This window comes from Oryzias latipes, chromosome 5 (assembly GCF_053564925.1).
Source record: "Oryzias latipes strain Hd-rR chromosome 5, Olatipes_Hd-rR_3.1".
Taxonomy (NCBI): domain Eukaryota; kingdom Metazoa; phylum Chordata; class Actinopteri; order Beloniformes; family Adrianichthyidae; genus Oryzias; species Oryzias latipes.
This window is the reverse complement of record NC_136241.1, coordinates 31,377,343-31,397,544: the sequence shown is the minus strand read 5'-3', so window position 1 is coordinate 31,397,544 and position 20,202 is coordinate 31,377,343. Positions and strand designations below refer to the sequence as shown.

The following is a 20,202-nucleotide window of genomic DNA, read 5'->3' as shown; positions in this document are numbered from 1 at the left end:
TGATTTTGATTTATTGGTTTATTTGAAGAATTGATTGTGGACAATACAACAGAAAATTCTACAGATAAATCAAGCTCATTACAGAAATAATGAAATGCATTGAATAAAAATAAGGAAAAATTTGCATAAATTTAAGAAGAAAAAAACTGTAATTAAACATGATCATAATTAGATATTTTTGCAATGATGCCTGCAGTACACAACAGATTCACATTAGATTCATTACATAGGATTATAAACTAAAGTCAAGTAGAGTTTGATTTATTGCTTGAAAAGAAATGGGAAGAAGCATGTTTATAATTCCCACTCCAACTGAGCTAAAGATATGTTTTGCAGTTAAATTTTTTTTAATAAAAATAGGCTGCTGCAAACATAAGTACATTTTCTATAACGTTTTTTATTGTATTTTAATGTTTTTTTAACAAACTAAAAATTACAGGATTGAAGATACGTAAAGTAATTTAATTTTTAAGGCACATTTATCTCATTTGTCAAAGGTAATCCTGTTTTATTAACACCAATGCAGTTTGCTTTTCTTTATTTCACTTTTGAGAAGTTTTTTTTTGTTCTAGTATAACTTTGTAAATGTCTCTATCATAATTAAGAGTGAATATGGTAGTCCAAGAATAAAACTTAAAGAAAACAGTCACCTTTTTCCTCCATTTTGTTTTCAGATATGTAATTTATTGTATCTATGATTAGTTGTTGTCTGTTCAACTGCTGTTTCATATACCAATGTTTATATCTGGGTGTGCTGTGTGCTAAGAAAGAACGAAACAAGCAGCATGTTTGTTTAAAGCCCAATAACTCTGATTATCTAGAATCAACAAAACAAGACCAAAAAAGAGAACAATGCAAACTTTATTAAAACTTTACAAAGAGTTTTTGTACCAGAAAACCAATAAGTTCACAGATCTGGAGAAACAGTGCAAAAACAAGTAGTTGAATCCAGTAAATAACTGGCTTGCTTATTCTGACCATTGTTTAAATGAGAAAGCCTTTGTTTTATGAGTTTTGTTGACTGAGAAATGTCCCTTAATTGAGAAAATGCCTCAACATGAAGCCTGTCGTATGTTGATAATAGCTTATCTACTGGAATACTGCTTCTGCTGATGGGAGAAAACAAAACCTGAATGTTGGCAAAAATCCAGATCTTGCACTGCTAGAAGCTGAAATGTCGGCAAAAGGAAAAAACATGCAAAATCTTTTTAATCTAATAAAATATAATTATAAACCAGACGTAGCCAGATCTGCTAATCTGTTACTGTAATACTGGAACTGCCAAGAGATTATACATCATAGAGAAACCATACCATAACCAGTATGAGTCTGTTTACAGAAATAATTGCCTTGTTCTTTTCACAGTTATTACTTTAATGATTATGATCATTGAGAAAATATATAATATCTTTGTCCACAGATAAAGGACATGCCAGGAAAAAAAAACCCAAAACAAAAACATTAAAAACATGGTACCTTATGTTAATAAAAGTAACAAACAGTTCAAGTACAGGCTTGTGTTTGCATCATCTTCATATACGTACTGGTAAAATGCAGGGCTAAAGTCAGGTTTCCCCTTTTCAGAAATCCAGGGGCAAAAGTGCTTTGGCAACAATTCAAGTCTTTCCTTTTCGCCGCACATGCAGGAGAGCAGAGGAAACTGGCTGCTAATGTAGTTTGCAACCAGTTTCATGTACTATAAAAACCAAAACCTAACAAGCTTTGCTCTTGATCTTGGCCGTACTTTCCATCAGTCATATTCACATATTCTGACCAGAAACGTCCCGAACGGCACATGTTCAGATCCGTCTGTGTTTCCCCTTAAATGGTTTCACAATCTGGCCACAATAAAAACAAAAATACCTTGTATAACTTGTATTATGTATGTATTACAAATAAATGTACCATTTAACAAAAGTTTAATAAATCTCAGCCAATTAAGTCATAATTGCAATTTCAATGAATCTTTTTTTGTAGTATTAGTTCTATGCAATTTCCTTAACAATTATAAGCTAAAGTTTACCTTTGTTTACTCACGAAAAAAGTGGTTTTAACTTAGAATGTTGTAAAAAGAAATATGGGAAAATGTGTGTTTTCTTTAAATAAAAAAATTGCTTGTTGGCGCATGATAAAAATAAAAGATCTGTATGAGATTTGAGGATGTATATTGTCTGTTTTTTAATAAATGCAGATTTTTGAAAAAAACGAACAAACATTTCAGTCTTAATAAAGGCTGATAAATGATGAGATGTTTTGGCACTCATGCCTTATTTGATTGTCATTTTATGTTTGTTAAAATTCTTTTAAATGTGTTTTAGAAATAAAATAATATTTTTGGGCTATTTGAGTTTTTGCTAATGCAACATGCTAACTTCTGGATTAAAAAACAAAACAAAAAAACAAACAATTGTTCTAAATTTATTTAGGATATACGTCATAAAGAAACCCCAAAGATGAGCTTATAATAGGCCTGGAAACAAAGAGCAATTTTTTGATTCCTCTTTTAGTGAATGGTGGGATTGATCTTAATGGCCCACAATGCACAAAAACACAACTATTTATATATGGGAAAAACTAAAAATTCAAATTGTGTTCTGTAATATACCCGTCTTTTAGCCCCACATGTTCCATTCATTGTTTGCATAGTGAGCAGTGCATCTTTTTTCTGCAAGCCAACAAGGGAAATAAAATTCTCTTCCACCCTTAATGTTGTTTCCAGAACTTTCTGTGGCCAAAACAAACATGAGTTCTCAAGTCAGCCCTGTTGTGCTAAATTTGCCCCCACCCTTTTAAAATAGCCTGTTTGTAAAACCTAAAACAAGAAGAGTCCTTCCACCACGTCAGGGCAGGTACACGGATGTTAGTCAGCATGTGGGAGCAACAGGAATGCTCAGTCATCAGGAAAGCTGGTAAAAATCCTAATCTAACAGGTCCTGAGGGGGGAAACAAATCCAAAGTTATATCTTTCTTTTCCAATAGAGCCAAAACAACTGTTAACGTTACACCACCAACCTGATCTGAGTCTTCGTTGAACTGAGCCTTTGCAGTTTCCATGTACTGGGTGTCCACATCATCAACTCCTTCAATTTTGTTTGCTTCCACGCTTTCTCGCATTACAGAGTATCTGTGCACGAGGAACCTGAGGATGACGAACAGTTGACACATAGAACTCACTGAAGATCGACAGAAAAACTCAAAATGCGAGTTCTGAGGTAAAAACGAAAAAAACCCAAACAATTCACTGACCGGCCTCCACAAACGTATTTCTTTACCAGCCAAACTCCAGCCAGAGCACTCGTCAGGAGTATCGCTATGACGACCATCGCAATGGCAACGGCGTTCAGTGAACTGTTGTCGGTCTGCTGGGAGGAACATCCTTAATTGTATGGACATTAAATAATGGTAAACATGGCGGATGCATTACTAGTTATTGGGTCATAAGGGATGAAAACAGAGCTGAATTCATTCAGGAATGGATTCACTCAAATCGTTTTTGGTCATGTAAAAACTGGCTGGTTGGTTATTAAAGCACCACTGACCAGAAAGTTTGGATGTAGAGCATCACTAGTGCAAATCTTTCCGAGGTCAGTCTCCTTCCTGGTGGGCTGAAAGCCTCCTTCACACTGGTTACCTGGAATTTTCCTGTACCTAAAAACAGAGACCGTCAACTGCTGAAACCTGCTTTAGGTCTCGGTTTCTTCACGGAAACGGCAATCGCCCTTACCCACTGGTCTGCAGCTGTTCAGCGGTGTCATTTAAACAGAACTCCAGAGCGCGGCCCTTCACCTCTTCCTGCATCACACACTCGCTGCTGTTCTCCGGTCGGTAAAACCCAAAGTCGCTGTAACACAAAACCACACCAGTTCCACACAGATTTACAGATCACAGTTCTATTTATTCATGAAATAATAATAAAGCCTTTTTTTCCCTAAAGAAAAATTGATTTCAGTTATAATGTGACAGAAATCACTTTATGTCCGTCGATCTATTGGAGCCATCAGAAAATGAAAATAAAAATTATCCCTCCGACAAATTTCATAGCATCATTACCAAACCAAATGGAGCGGTGGGCGTACAGTAAGTTTGTGATCTTACTGTAACACAGATGCATTTGCATATCACATCGTCTGTTTACAATGTAGCAGAAATGACACAAACACCCCCATTAATGTAGTTTTCATTCAAAATGTAAAGTTTCAAAAGTTTCAAAAGCACTAAAACAAACAAGAGTAACCACACCTAATTGTGACAACCCTTGGAATAAATCCTTGAAACATAAGTGGAGCTTTGCCTGTTTTTTTCACAATATTTTGTTCTTTGTTATAAACCTTTAAACTGCTAAATCTTGATTAGTGTGATTTGTGCAGTATAAATTAAAAATTATTATACAGAATATAGGTTTTTGGATAATCATTGTTTAATATAATGAAAACTATCTGTTAAAAAAAAGAAGCTGGGGTTGTACTAAAGAGATTTAAATCAAATGTTGCAATTATTCCTATTATTTCATATTTAATCCTTCTAATGCATTTGATTTAAAAGCAATGAACAAAAAGTCTACATTACAATTCAAGACTACGGTCACATATTCCAAAATGCCAGTTTTTCAGTAAACTCAGCTTGTGGCTGTCCTCCAGCATTTGTATTTGGGAGGTGGAAGTCGCATTTTTACACGGCGCGGTGGCCATGGAGGTTTTAAGAAAAAGTTTTACATTTTTACAGACGGACAATTGTTTGACATCAGCCAGTCGCCGCCTGGGCACATATTGAGGTCGTGCGGTGGCAGTCCAGTGACAAGCGGGTGGCAGGAAGGCAGCAGAGTGACGGACAGGAGAGTCTTCAGGGTCCCCAAAAACGTCTACAGATCAGTTGATTTCAGACTGCCACTCTCCAAACGTGCTGCCGTCCCACTGCCACCATCTAATTGTTAGAAATCATACGGTAGCAGCGGGTGCACCGGACAAGGGCTGTTGACATTAGCCAGGGGGGCGATCCCAGGCACCGTGGGTCCTGCAAAAAAATGGGGAGACTCTTCATCCAATGAGGACTCTTGCTGTGGGTGGACCGCTTGGACCTTGGTTTTGGGCGCTGGGGCGTTGCCCTCGCTGGGTTTCCTGAGAGGCATGTTGTCTAAAAATGTGTAAATTGGTAAGGCTATATTGTTTGCTCAAAATCTGAGATCCGAATGAGCGTTGGTGCAGAATGGCCCACTTTTTATATACCCCCTGACAACTGGGCAGATGGCGACCGGTGGCGTTTGATGTGGACGGCTGCCATCTAGACATATTTACACATCGTCCAATCAGAACTGCTGCCGGCTGACAATCCGGCTGCCATTAGCCGATTTCGTAATGACGTCATCTCCGCCTGACTGCCGCCGTTTACTTTTGTGAGCACGCCAACGATTTACAAAGAAAAAAAAAAATAGGGTTGCGGCATAAAATCTTGAAGCTTCTGCCGATGCATTCCCATCGCTCAGCGGCAGCTGTATTTGTAGATGTAGCATAAGCGTGCTAAATATACATACGTGTTCCTCCAAAGAGACCCGAGAACAAAATGAAGTAAACTTTTCATCTAATGTGAAAAGTTTCTGCTGCATAAAAGGAGAAAGTCCAAACAAGAGGGCCTACCAGTGATAATCCACCTCTGTACACAGACAGGGGGACGGCTTCCTTCTGACCACAAAGTCTCTCCCATTCCAGCAGACGGAGTCTTTCCTCAAACGCAGGAGGGTCTCCTTATATCCCAGCACACAGCCATCGCTCGATCCGCTTCGGTCTGCAGAATGAGCCAGCCACTCCACGTAGTCCCCGTCATCACCTGCAGAGCCACACCGGTCAGGACTCCTATGCAACTATCAAAACGTGCGCTCATCACTTTCCTCGTGTACTCACAGTCCCTGGTGAGAAGCTTTTTGAAGTCTATGGTGACCACCACCCATTTACTGAAGTCATTCCTGTAGCCCCACAGGCTGACGTTCATGGAGCGAGAGCCGGGCTCGCTGTCCATGCCGCTGAAGTGTAACGGGTCGTTGGTGAAGTTGTACGTGTGCCAGCACTGGCCTTCATCTGTGGAGAATCTGCACATATGCATGAGAACATGAGAACTTCACAACAATACAAAAAAGTCAAAAAATACAGGACAAGTTAATACTTTATTTGGTTGACTAGGGCGTTGGTGTGTTCCACTGCTACCAGCAGGCCTCCAGAGTCCAGTATGGCATAGTGATGGGGGCCCTTGAGAGCCAGCATCCACGTGTAGCCCCCATCGTCGGACACATACACGTCAGGGAAGAGAGTGGACTCTGCGTCTCCGAGGCTGCCTAGAGACAGGAGGGGAGTGTGGTTCAGGAAAAATTTGGAGAGCATCTGCGGTCAGAGATCTCTGTATGGTTTTGTTGCTTTGGTTACCGTGGGCTAGGATGAGGCCCACGGCATTGGGCTGGGACAGAGGCAGCATGGGGACGTTCATCTTCATGGTGGTGCTGTAAGAGGCGTGGATATGAAGTCTGCACTGTAACGAGAAAAGCAGTGGCATGAATGGATGAGATCAAACTGAGCAAACAAGACTGTGGCCGTGTCCGAATTCCCACCCTAACCCCTAACTACCAAAAAAAACGATATAGTGCGGCACTATGTAGTGCCCTGAATTTTAAAAGCAATTCGGACACCATGCTCACTACTTTTTAAAATTTATTCTTTTTTTTTTTAACAGTGGATATGACATCATCGATTTCACAAAGTTAAAATCTCATTGATATGAGCATTTTGCAAGGATTATTTATGAGTCCACTGTCTTCGGAAGATAAAAATGCTCAAGGTTTATAGAAAAAAATACATTTAAATACATTTTTTTGGCATAAATTGTTCAGAAGCAATGCATTGTGGTCTACAGTCGCCAATTTATTGAGCATCGATGAACACTGGTTTTTCGAAGAGACTTCTGGGACATTTCTAGGGCACTCGATTTTGGAATTGTAGATTCGGACATCACTACAAAATGGCAAACGCACTATAGAGTGCACTATGTAGTGAGTAGGAATGGGATTCGGATACAACCAACAAGAGGAGAGCATGTTTGAGGGGAAAAGATGTCTCACTGTGTTGGCTCTGTTGGTTGAAGTGTCAGAGCCACACTGACTGTTCTCAGGTCTGCGCAGGGTCTGCCACTTTGCCCCCTGGTCATACGTGATTACCGTCTCCACCACACCATCTGCACCGAGAGCACAACAGAGTCTGTAAAGACCATTCTGAAGAGTTCCAGAAACAGTCGATTGTTGACTTTGCACTGAAAAACCGATAGTTTTAAAGACCCACTTCAATGAAAACGCATATGTTCCTTTGGCATGTTTCTGATGATGGAGGAAAAATATTTAAAAAAATAATTAAGCTTAAAATTGCATTTCTAAGTGTTTCTTTATTCAAATCGTTGTGAATCAGGAGCAGACGAAAAATGCAGTTTGAAAAAGATCTTATTTGTGACGTAGAAAATACGCTGGGCTGGCCGCAGGCTCCCTGCTGTGCTCCATTCTGATGCACCCACTTGTAGACAAACAGATTCATGTTTTCCTCGTCTGAGCTGACAATACTGCTCGCCATTTCTGTTGCACCTGGAAAAGTTGGGTTGGATGTGTGAAGGAATGAAAGCTAGTGGGAGGCTCACCCTCTGTGAGGATGCTGGTCAGGTAGACACCCCTGAGCGAGGAGATGGTGGTGAAGTCGGTGTCACTTCCTGTGGTTGTGTAGAGGTGGCGCTCCAGAGACTTGGAGAAGACAATTCCTCTGTCGTCCGACACGTAGATAGTTCCTATCCCAGTGTCTGTTCAACAGAGCACACACACATTTTCACAGCTTTGGTTAATTGGATAATTCTTTGGCTTCTGTTGACTCTCTGTAATCTAAATTCTAGTGCTACCTCTAATCTCCTGTAAATCTAAAGCAAAACAGAACTGTCAGATGATGGTTTGGTTTTAAAAAGGATATTTGTCATGCAAAGGATGATTTTACATTGAATTTTCCTGCTTTTAAACTCTCTGATTCTGGTCTTAATGTATGTCACAAAGTGAAATATCTTAGACATATCATCAATGATAAATTTACCGATGATGATATCTACAGACAACTGTGTGTTTTATATGCTCAAGCAGACATGCTTAAAATGAGTCTATTCAAAACTTACTGCACTCCATTGTATACTGCCCACCTGTGGACCAACTACAGGGCATCCAGCAGGAGGAGGCTGCAGGTAGCCTATACTGACGCCTAAAAGATTTGATCCCAACTGCCACGGTGGTGCAGCGCAATACTAGTTAATACTCTCCAAGCTTTGTTGAGACATTTTATCTATGGTTTTATTTATCGTCTTCAAATAACTTTGACCAATGTAAGGTACAGCACTTTTAGATACCAATCCCCTATTTGGAGGTTTTGGTACGGTCGCCTTTTTTAAACTTCTAAGTTTCTTAGTCAGCAATAGTTTTAGTCTATTTTTAAGTTTATGATACTTATCACCGTATTATATTTGTACTATCATGAATGTTTTTTTTCTCCTTAAGTCTTTTATGTGTTTTGTATGTATTGTGGCAAATGGACTTTGAGTCTGTAATAATAAATATTCTTCTTCTCGTTGTGAGCCCTTGTCATTGACAAAATGCATCCCCATGTTTGGTTTAGCCTCATTTGCTGAATAAACTTTACATTTAATTCAAATACTGCAGAATGCAGTAAGCTGGGAGCTCTAATAGGGGTCTTCTTGGGTCATACATGTAGATCAATTCTACAACCCCAACTTCCCTCTTGAAATGTCTCTAAAATTTAGAGCAAAACCAAAAAAGGAATCACAGCAAAACTGCACTGTAGTCATGCTGTTGCGCTTCGAACGCTGCATCTTTGTTGTTGTTGTTGCTGGTGCTCTAACCTCCAGGGTCGTCCACATGCATGAATATCATGTCCTGATTGGCAGCAAGAAAAGAATAAAACTGCTGGTTGGTTGCAGTCGGAAGCTGAGCCATGTTCCAGTGCCCTCCTCCATCCACAGACACATGGATTGTGCGCTCTGTGCCCTAAATCACACAGAAATTCATTCATTATATTTTTGCAGCATATCAATAATTCTATTTGCTCCACAGACATAAAAACATCATAGCATGGCAAGCCTTGTTTAAAAACCCTAACCAAAACAAAAGCATCACATTATATTAATAATAATAATAATAATTATTATAAATATTTTTTATTAATTATTATTATTTCTTATTTGAAGCATTAAATTATATGGTGTTGGAACCACAATAATTAATGAGGCAATACATGAAATAAAAGTCTGTTTGAATATTTAATTAAGTTAAAATCTGTCCAATGGTTGATGAACGACTCATTCTGATGCCTCTTTTTTTGTCAAATGGAAGTAAAAGATTTCATTTATCACAGTCGCAACAGGGAGAGATGAAAAGTTCATGAAACCTTTTACATTTTACAAATATTCGGATTAATTTATTAAATCCTATTTGTAAGAATCCAAAGCAGACCCCTTTTTAAGTCCCGCTCCAATCATCCTTGATCTACTGTAAAAGCATTCCCGGTGATCCTTTCTTGATGATCAGGCAGTTTTTAGCCGAAACCAAAAACCCTCGGACATTTTCTAGCCAGAATTTCTACAAAACCGAAGGAGGTCATTAGAAATTCCCCTCTGACTTGGTGGCACGGAGCAATTCTGCCCCTCCCATTCCTCTCCCCGCTACCGAGAGCTCTGTTTACATGCTCTCCCACTAGCTTACAGCCCTTTGATGATTCTCAATGATTTGAATAAAGAAATACTCAGAAATGCAAATTTTAAGCCTTAATTTTCTTAATACATGTCCATTATCAGAAAAATGTTAAAAACACCCAAAACACCGTTTCCATTGGAGTGGGTCTTTAACACCTGAGGAGGGGGGTCACTTTAGATGAGCACAAAGTGATTAAAAGTTGGAGAACCTTGTGATTATCTGTTTCTTAGCAAACAGTAGGAGGAAGGCAACCTCCCCTCTTCCAGAGCAAAAGCTTTTCTTTTACAACAGCAGACGGGAAAGAGCCTCTCCTATTGGCCGAGATGTGAGCCATCTGTGTCCCATCAATGCCAGCTGCATTCCCATCAAAATGCAACCATCAACACATTGAAATGTCAAGTATGCTCTCAAGAAGATATTCAGTTACAGATTCCTCATTTATGGCAGTCTTTTTCTTTTTTTTTACTAAAGCAACCAACCCCAGTCTTTAAAGGTTTAAAATACAAAGAAGGGAGGCAGCAAGAGGAAATTTATGATGTTCTGCTGCCAAGTTAAGATGAAAATATGTCTAAAAAATGTAAAATACTCATTTCTTTTGGGACCTAAAATTGGTATAAATAAAAAATAAAACATCTGTGCAATGATTGATGGCTGAGCCATCCTGATACTGTTTTTTTTCTTCCTCACAGTCCTAACAGGAAGCTGTAACACACCGACCGACACAAGCAGCACATACCGTTCCTGTCATGATGGAGGCGAAGACAAACTTTCCTCCCAAAGCAAAGGAGTAAACTCTGGTTGCGATGGTTTGGAAACTTCTGCCGTAGTTGAGGGTTTTCTTTAACTCTAGCATTCCCTTTTCACCTGACGGGAAAAACAACTTGTACTCTGAATCTGAAAAGCGATGCAGATCTCCTCCTCACTTACTGCAGGAGACGTTGTTGCTGGTGGTGAAGTAGATGGTGTTCCTTGAGCTCCTGAGGGTTGAGAAAAAAAAGATCAAGACAGGAATTAAAAGGACAAGACTTTTTCCATTTTTACTGCATCTAAAAGTTGTTTGAGTTCAACTTTAATTAGCAGACATCACATATTATGGTTTTGGTTCCATCAAAGTGGTGTGTGTGTGTGAGAGACCAGAGTGCATATTAACCCCCCCGCCGGCTGTGCTCCAAGCCTGCTGAGGTTTTGTTAGCAGCCAGACGGGACGGCGGTTTTCAAGCTGCGCAGATCAGCTGGATAAGACGCCGTGACTGACTTGTGATTGAATCTGACGGCAACCATCGCCCTGACGGCGGCGCGCTGCCGTGCTTTTCAGGCTGCTGAGGCCTACGACGCAGACGAGGCAGTCTCCTGAGGGCTGTGAACGGCGCTGAGAAAAATCAGCTGGAAAAACACACATTTGTCTTGGAGCAGAAACGTAGCTACAAGTTTTTGGTCCTTATTCAAATAAACCTCACAATTGAAACACACATTGTGGGCAACTTCTGATAAACTTTTCCTACTGTAATATGGGTTTTCCTAAAATCAAACGTATGCAATCAAGACGAAGAATGAAGTTCACGCGTTCTCCAGCGAGCTTTATCTGAACCTCTGGCATCCTTCAACAGCTGCTGAATCTGATTCAGCACCTGAAAAAGATTTAATCTGCTCGTTTTAGCAGCACACAAAACAAATTCCTCATCTTTGTGATGAGACTCAGATCTGAGGCGGTTTTCTCAAAGGAGGGGCGTCCTGGTTTCCACTGTTTTGCTCAAAAATCTTCCTACTTGACTAAACGTGCTTTTGAAATGCTTCCCTGACAGCAGAGATCCTGCAGGACGGCATCTCACAGTTTGGCAGATCGGATTGGTAAAAGAATGCAAGAAGAAAGGGAAATGTTCTGGAGTGTTCTCTGACTGACAGAGATACAAAGCTGTTTAAACTTCTCCATGCAAAAGGGTCCAGGCCACCACGAAAGCCAAAAACTGAAGTTCCAAACGAAACTTAAAAAGTGTCAACATTTTAATTCCCAAAATCCAAGTGGGATTTTAGATTTACCAAGAAAATTATCATGAAATTTTAGAACATTTTCACCACAAAACATACCCAACGTGATGTTTGTTTTTAGTTTAACAGAGATACACCTTATTATTACTATAAAAATCGCATTAACAATGTGCCGAGAAATTCTCACCATCTGACCAAACAAACACTGTCGTGGATTTTTCTCCAGGTGGCGCCAAAGTCTTCTGACAGCCAAAGGTCCAGCTAGAGGAAAAATACTCAGTCAATGAAAGAATTGGGTGTTTATTTTAGCGTCCACTTGGCAAATAAAGCCCATTTTTTCTTGTTCTGGAGCGTTTGGTGGAGCTCTGCTGACCCTGATACTGAGCGTCAGGAGGGTGTTGGAGTCCTCGGGGTTGAAGAGCATTTGAATCAGAGGCTCAAACGGTAGATCGCTCTGCGCAAAGGACAGGCCGAAGTCCCGAGAGCGAAAGAGCCGAAAGCGTCCAAACCCAGACACGTCACCGGTCAGGAGCACCTGAAAGCAGAACGTCGTGACATCATCGGTCAGAACAAATATGTTGCTCGTAAGCAGTTTTTTTTTTAATCCTTTTACTCTTGATATATAACTAAACTAACTTACTAGTAACTTTAAATCAACAAATCTTGAATATCTTGATTAATTTGATGCTAAATAAATCTTATATTAGGTAATATCTCTAATGAAACCGCATTTTCTTTACTTCATATTCTATTGGTGTTCTATTACTATTTTTACTATTTCTATTACTATTGCTATATTATTCTATTACTTCAAATTCTATTTTTAGCCGACGTTTTATTTGTGATGGTCTTATTTCAAGGAACAGATTTGGGGAAAACTAGAAAGTTTCATTTGACTCCAAAACACAGCAAACTAAATTATTTTAACGTTTATTTGCTCTACACTTTCCAAGCGCTTCTTAAAATCAGCATTCAAGATCTTTTTTGTCTGATTAAGAGCTAGGATCTAATTATACGGACATTGTTTTTCAAATGAGTCAAAATACTTTTGCTCAATGATCTTGACAACAGAAAAAATTTATTTTTAAGACTCAAAAACACGTTGATTTTTGGTTTCACTTTTAAGGATGTTTTTTTTTATTCAATAAGTGTTGACAAGTTAGGGTGGCATTCATCAACATTATTTTGAAAAGAAGGAATTAGATTTATGTTCCAAGAGAAAGTGCTAGTTTTAAATTTATGAGGATTTATTAAGATTGGCCAACTTTTACTCAGGTATTATTCTCATTTTGTTCTTGTTTTGTTCTAAAATGAGTCATTTCCACTTATCACTCTAGTTTTCTGTCACCGACTTTAAATTGAACTACAATTAGGAACATAAAAATAAATAAAAAAATACAAACTATTTGCTTAGAAATAGCAAAAACACACTTATTACTGGGTTGTATTTTACATTTTTAGCTTATTTTTGTCCTTATTGAATGCTTTTGTGGAACTCCTTGTTTTTAGATTTGGATATCTTGTTAAGTAAAAACGACTTGCTGCATGGAAAGATAGTTTTACTTCTTTTTCTAATGATTTTTCTTCAAAAGATTATTGTTCTCCCATTTTCAAACTACCTTTTTTTGCAGTATACATATCATTTATAAGACAAATTTATGTTAAAATGTGTAACTCTAGTCTTATGATTATAGTTAAAAACTAATTGAACTGTAGTAGCATCAAAAGTAGGATATTTTAGGGGATAAAGTGTATAAAACCTACTGTAAAAGATATAGAACTCTTTTTTAAGCATCCCTCACTTATTTTAAGACATAATATTTCCAATTATCAGAGCAAATGACTTGAGTGCTTAAAGCTAATTTTCAGATTTAATTTTGTCTTAAAAGGCCAGGACATTACTACTTATTATCAGTAATCTTATTAAACAAAATTCTGCTAGTTCCAGTTCAGATTTTCTCACTTATAACCAGAAATAAAACTCCAGAATCCTGGTTTTGAAAAGGAAATTAATTGAAATGCCATTACAAATAGATCTAAAAGTAGGCAGCTATTACATTTTTTCTTTTTCTTTGCCTACATTCAGTGACTGTCCTGAAAAAAGCTCACCTTCCCAGAGTGATCCGGACTGACGGAGATGCCAAACTCTGACTGAATGAAGGTGTGGTTGATCCGGTCAGTCACATCTCGGAAGGTTTTCCCGTAGTCTTCACTGACACACAGACAGGCTGGCACTTAATCACTCAAAACCCTCCACTGTCAAATGTCTCTGCGCTTCACAGGCACGCATTCCTCACCTCCTGTAGAGGTTCGACTGGCCAAAGCGCATCAGCAGGAACGGCGCGTGAAAAGTCGTCAGCACCAGCAGAACCTGCAAGAGAAGGGCATCTCAAGTCTGGAAGAGCATCCCTTTTCTCCCACTGCAAAGCAAATAAACCAACGTACCCCTGTTCCATCTCCCACCCAGGCCAGCGACAGCGACCCCGCTGTCCGCACTTTGAACATGAACTGAAACAGAAGAAAGCAGGCAGACCTTCACACACAAACACTTAAGAACAGTGCAGGAGAGCAGGGGGGGGGGGGGGGGGGGGTTCCTGTGCTTCGGATACAACAAGAGAGAGAACAGAACGTCCACACTGACCAAGGTTTCTCAGCCATTTGGATGCACTCTGCATGTGTGACCTACATTCCTGCCTAAATCACAAAACCAAAGTCAGAAAAAAGCTACAGAAGCCTGTTTTCTACTCAAAACATGGACAAAAAGGTCACATTACTGTTCACGTGAGTTCAAAATGTGCAAATTATGTGGATGTGTTCACCACAACCAGCATTCCCATCAGTTCAGTGTGGCATGGTGTGCTCTGACAGCCACAGGCCTCACCGTCCGGACCCACAGGAAGGACTCTGCCTTCTCGTCTTCAGCCAGAGGAGCGGAGGTGTTTACAAGGTGAGCCCAGCTCTGCGGAGAACAGAAAAGGCCTGTCGCTTTCCCGCTGGAAACTCCTTGTAAACAAGCCCGCTGGGAAGTTGCCTGCTCCTGGCTGTCCAGCCCGGTGAACAAGAGTTTCCGTCTCCTCGGCATCAGTCACCTCACCACGCTCTCCCGCCATCCATCTGGAGTCTTTTTAACCCCTATAGGACTTGTTCTGTTTCTAGCCTTCTGTCCAATCTGTTGAGCAAAATAAAAAATCCTGTTCTGTACTGTTCGACGGTTTAGTGGAGCTTTTCTAGGTCCTGATTATCTTTTAAAGACCCACTCCAATAAAAATGGGGTTTTCCACGTGTTCTTGTGGCATTTTCATGGACATTTATAAATACACTTACGCTTAAAATGGTTAAAATCTTTATGAATCAGGAGCAGACACACAAAAAAATGTGCTGCTCCATGCGCCGCTCCATTCTGATGCATCAGACAAACTTGCAGACAACTAGATCCATGTACGTCATTGCTTTCCATGTCTGGCATCTGCCTCCCATTTGTATATCTGAATAGCTCCAGTGTTGCAGTGATAATGAAGGGCTGTGATTTAGTGGGAGAGAGTGTAAACTGATTGGTGACGGGAAGTGGGGATGGGCTTACTCCATGGCAACGGTTCACAATGAGCTCAATGATCAGAAACTATGTCCTAGAAAACTAAACCGGTTTTTAGATTTAGACTGAAAACGGCATAATAACAATGAAAACACTGGGAACTCTTTGAAAGCAGATCAAAAGCTGATTGGAGTGGGATTTGAACCAACATGGCTTCTGTGGGTCAGAACATTCACTCATTCATCTTCTAAACCCGTTTTTCTCCCTTTCGGGGGTCGCAGGGCTGCCAGAGCCTTTCCTGGCCACACCCTGGACAGGACGCCAGTGGGACACCACAATCACACACCCAGACACACTCGCATTCACACCTAAGGACAACTTAGAGTAACCAATTCACCTATGAAGCATGTTTTGGACAGTGGGAGGAAAACAGATAGGCCCCAATTGGTGATTCGGTTTCAGGATTTTAAGCGGGGCCTTCTTGCTGTAAGGCAAGGACGCTAACCAGCATGCAGTCCTGGTAAGAACAGTTACAAAGAAAAGAAAAAAACTTCCCATCAACCCACCCTCCCATTAGGGTAAAAGTCAGTGAAGACTTTGTATTGCTGCATACAGAATGAAGCACATCCCTGTTGGAGGTGTAGTTGTGCCAAACGTCCTGAACTCAATCGAGCCAGCACAAACACTGTTAAGTTCCCAAAAAACTTTTTCTAGCCACTCTGGGTTTGGTCACACCTTTTAGGTTGTGCAGCGCTTCAGAAGCGTCCCACCCTGAGGCAGAAGCGAGGGCTGGGGCGCCAAAACTCAGCTAAACGGCCGTTTTTGCTGCACCGCTGGAGCTGAACCGCGTCCACGTCTGAAGTGAGATCAACCAAAGGTGAAAATGGAGGTCAGACTTTGCAAAAGTCAACTGCTCCTGTGTGTCTGATTGGCAGAAGTCTACCTGAAAGTAAGCGGGACTGCTTTCCTGTTTTTCATGGAGGACCTTCTGCTCATCCGATGCCATTTAGGAAAATGGACACATTACGGCCACAGTTGCACGGAGCCTTCATGTATATTTATGTTTTACCACATGGAGTAAATTTGTGTGTTTCTTGCTTTTGGCTATTTTGAGGTTTTGCTCATGCCCAGATTTTTGACTTCTACAAAAATAAAAATAAAAATAAAAACAAAAAGACAAGATGGCAAGAAAAAGAGGGTTTTTTGTAGGATTTTAGGGAGAAGACGTGGTGTTATCAGCTGTGTAAGCATAAAAACTACTGAGGAGCACAGCTGACTGGAGACATTCAAAACATCTTTGATTCGTAGCAAGGTCTTCCAGCTCACAGCTCAGGAGTAAAATAAAGCAAAGTCATGACATTCCACAGGCAGTGTCAGTTTTTCCTTTCTTTTCTTTTTTTTTAAATGCATGCACATGAAGAGTGCATCCTCCCCGCAAATTGCAGGTTTTTTGTAGCCTAAACATTATTAGTGAAACAGGCCCCACATGTTAGCACTCACGACGTGCAGCAGGATAACAGGTTCAGCTGTGTTGCATTGACGCACTTCTCCACATCTGGCTGTGTGAAACGCCGCCGCTGGCGTGAAGGGCCACAGTCCAAGCAGCAGGACAGCCGAGTCACTAAATACAAGTTTCCCTGCAAACGCGGCAGTGGCCACAAATAAGAGACAAAATGATGGTAACAATGTAAAAATGCCTGACTCAGGACTCGCAGTCCAGACATGACCTCATGCTGTGTCACATGTTCGGCTTTAGAGGCCAGAGCCCCCCCCAGAAGGGCTCCTTTATTCCCGCTCTGCAGCTCACCACCAGCAGACTCTGCACGAACAAACATGCACCCCTGCAGACTCACACAGTTAGGATGTGGGAGCGCGCTGACTCTGAGTGGTCAGATGCCAACACAAAGAGCTCCTTTTTCCCTCTGGCGTTCAGCTTCGACCGTGTTTACACACAGAGGACTTCAAACTCAACGGCTCCTGACAAGAACTTGGACTTGTGCGCCCTAAACGTCCATGCTATTCAAGCACCAATGAACCCTCGACAACTTTTAGGGATGATCTGTGGCTACTTTCCTTTACTTTTTAAGACATAATGTCATAAAAACAGCCTTTTTAAACGGCAGCATTCACAACAGCCAGCGGCTCACATCCCAGCCAAGCAGATCCCCGTCTGCAAGCCCCTGCTTGCTAAAATACTTTGTGGGGACAGTAGAGGGAACTTAACACAATTAGCAAACGAGATCCCAAAATGTATAAAGTTTTACAGCGGGGCTCCTTTATGCAGATTTCTTTCCTTTTTTGTTGTATTTCTTTTAAAAACAAGTCATCATAGCTTAACCCAACTTTACCTTGAATCAATTCTAATGTGGTAATTTATTTTCAAATTAGAAATTGCATCAACTTTTTAGGTCAGATTAAGGGGTTTTATAGTGTCGGAACCCCAAAATGACATTACTGTGACGCTCAGTTGACAGCGACAGAAGTAAAAAGTTGTAATCCGTGCAGTTTTCACTTTCTGCTGTACATGTTTTTTTTTTTTTTTTTGCTGCTGTACGAGATTAGACGTTTTTTTTTGTTTCACCCAGTTAGAGTAAAGCGAGAGCGTAAGAGTCTCTTCCAACAACCCGATCTTAGTTTGTTGCTTTCTGTGCATATCTCTCCCTGAACATCAACAAACCTGTACTTTCCCTCCTCGTGTGGAACGCCACCAAGAAAAGCGAAAAGCTGCAGCGTTCTTTTCTTTTTTTAGGGTTCTTTGAAGTCAGAAAGGGATGAAGGGAAAATAGAGGTCAACAAACAAGTTTCTGAAGCGTCTTGGTCAGCAAATTATTAACATAAAAACAAACTGACCATAATGGACAAAGTTGGACTGTGTTGAGCAGACTAGCAGGGCTAGAACTGCAACCGGAGAAGTGATCTGCCCATTTACACAGACCCAGATCCCAGATCTGTTTGGTCTGATCTTGCTCTGCCAGTTTGATAACAGCGAATCCAGACGAAGCCAGGAAGATAAACATAAGCAGTGCTTGTGAGGGTCTCAAAGGAGCCCCGAAAGGAGGGGAAGAGGAGGAGCAGTGGCGTCTGGAGAGACCCCAAACCCCTCTCCTGCTAAAGGTGTTGAACCGCAGGAAGGATGAAACTTTCACACAAACATTTGATTCTTGAAAATCTCTTTGCACTTTCCAAATTTGTCTCTTAATTTCTACTACTGGTGTGAGAACAACAGAATTTAGTTTCATAATCAGGACAAAAGGGCAGAAATATCTATCTATATATATACAGATAGATCTATCTATATATTTTCAATATGAGAGAAAAAAAAAGTCTAATTTGTGATTGTAAAGGTTAAAAATCTCCATTGATTACTGGCGGTGGTTAAATCCTCCAGTCAGCTTCATCCGAGCGTGGCCTTGGGTAAGCAGGCGTAACGGATGTAACATGGACTGATGACCCACATGCATCCAGACCAATTAAACAACAAAACATGTGGAGCCAGGAACCAAATAACCGTGAGAAAATACAACAGATTGATTAAAAATAGATGATTATTTTTAATTACCGTAACTTTTACACCAGCACTCTACTATTTGCAACTTTGTGCAAAATCTACTCTTGTAAATGCTGAAGTTTATTGAGGTACTTTGGTTTCATGGAATGAAAGTTATCTTTAGGTAATTTTGCCAAAAAGGAAAAGTTTTAGTTGTCCTTATTAAAACCAATAAATAAAATGTTATTAAAGGGCGAACACCACACTGGTTGATCATTAAGCTAATTGGTTTTTCAAAGTAAGAGTTCAATGGCTTCACAGTCACAGAAAGTGAATTCTTCGAATATGATTTTACTACTTTTTAGGTTTTCCATGAATTTTTTTAAGGATTAGCTTTTAAAAAGTGTATTTTTTCTCTCATATAGGTTCATATAATGCATTTCAAATGGATAGATTGAAATGAAAAGTTGAATTTGATGGAAAAACGCGTGGACATGTGTAGACTTAAAGTTTAAAACACACACACACACACACACAAAAAAACCACTAAATTATCAACAGTTTGATCTTCCTGACTCGCTCTGGAGAGAAAACGCTCCCGTCGGTCTACAGTGAGTCACTTACGGTGCTGGTGTGGTTCAGCAGCGCTGCCTCGACTCCCAGCAGAGGCGTGCACGTCTGATCGTTCGGTCCCGCACTGCTTTGCGACAGCAGAACCGAGCTCTCTACAGCAGACCGATCATCGTCATCACCACCAAAGTCCCGCTGAAACCTTTTCAAACCGGACAAGTGCTCCGCGTTCCGAGCATGTCTGCCCGCTGCAGGCCAGATGAACCCCAGCGACAAAATGCAAAGCACCCAAATCATGACCGCCGGAGGGCTTCGAAACTTTGGACACTGAGCGCGAGGCTACTGTCCCACCACTTGACTCCACATGCCCCCCTCATCTCCAAAAGCATCCTCGAAAACATCCCATCGACCGCGGCACGGGATTGGTCGGGACCAGGCATACTCGCAATCGGATTGGACCACATGACTCTTCTTCAACTGAGCTTCACATTCTCACGCTGTTACAGTGACCCCTAGTGGCAGGAGCGCGAATTTGATGACAACGCTCAAGAAAGTGTCACGTAACTTTTTTTTGACGGCTAAATAGCGTTATAAAATCGTTTGTTTACCACTGGAGAAATTATTTTTAAAAGGGTTGGTTTAACCCACTTTAAATTAAAATAGCAAGGACACTAATTTCTAATTGTAGTCTCCACAATAAACTCAGTTTTTTTAACTCATAATCCTGCAGATTCTAAAATCTAAAAAATTGCATTCTCCTGGAGAAATGTTCCAATAAAAAGAAATGCTAAAGTTTATGACTAAAGAAAGCTTTAAAATAGTAAAACTACCTTAAAAAGCTGAACACAATGCATAAGTAAA

General features: G+C 40.4%; 1 protein-coding gene across 2 annotated transcripts; it reads right to left on the bottom strand.

Moving 5' to 3' along the window:
- Nucleotides 1-842: 842 nt before the first annotated feature.
- LOC101169531 (sortilin) lies at nucleotides 843-19,742 on the bottom strand. 2 transcript variants are annotated; one of them, XM_011475533.4, is made up of 20 exons: nucleotides 19,396-19,742; nucleotides 14,198-14,260; nucleotides 14,050-14,123; nucleotides 13,862-13,964; nucleotides 12,126-12,287; nucleotides 11,940-12,013; nucleotides 10,694-10,743; nucleotides 10,503-10,630; nucleotides 8,917-9,061; nucleotides 7,663-7,818; nucleotides 7,100-7,212; nucleotides 6,411-6,513; nucleotides 6,154-6,322; nucleotides 5,895-6,079; nucleotides 5,631-5,820; nucleotides 3,725-3,841; nucleotides 3,540-3,648; nucleotides 3,247-3,362; nucleotides 3,013-3,139; nucleotides 843-2,933 (listed from the first exon to the last, which is right to left on the bottom strand). In XM_011475533.4, exons 1-20 carry the CDS (start codon nucleotides 19,636-19,638, stop codon nucleotides 2,919-2,921), a joined length of 2,442 nt encoding a protein of 813 aa, XP_011473835.1. In that variant the 5' UTR covers nucleotides 19,639-19,742; the 3' UTR covers nucleotides 843-2,918. The 2 variants fall into 2 exon arrangements, with proteins under 2 accessions (XP_011473835.1, XP_004069319.1); XM_004069271.5 differs by having other exon boundaries at nucleotides 3,247-3,359.
- Between the last annotated feature and the right edge of the window lie 460 nt (nucleotides 19,743-20,202).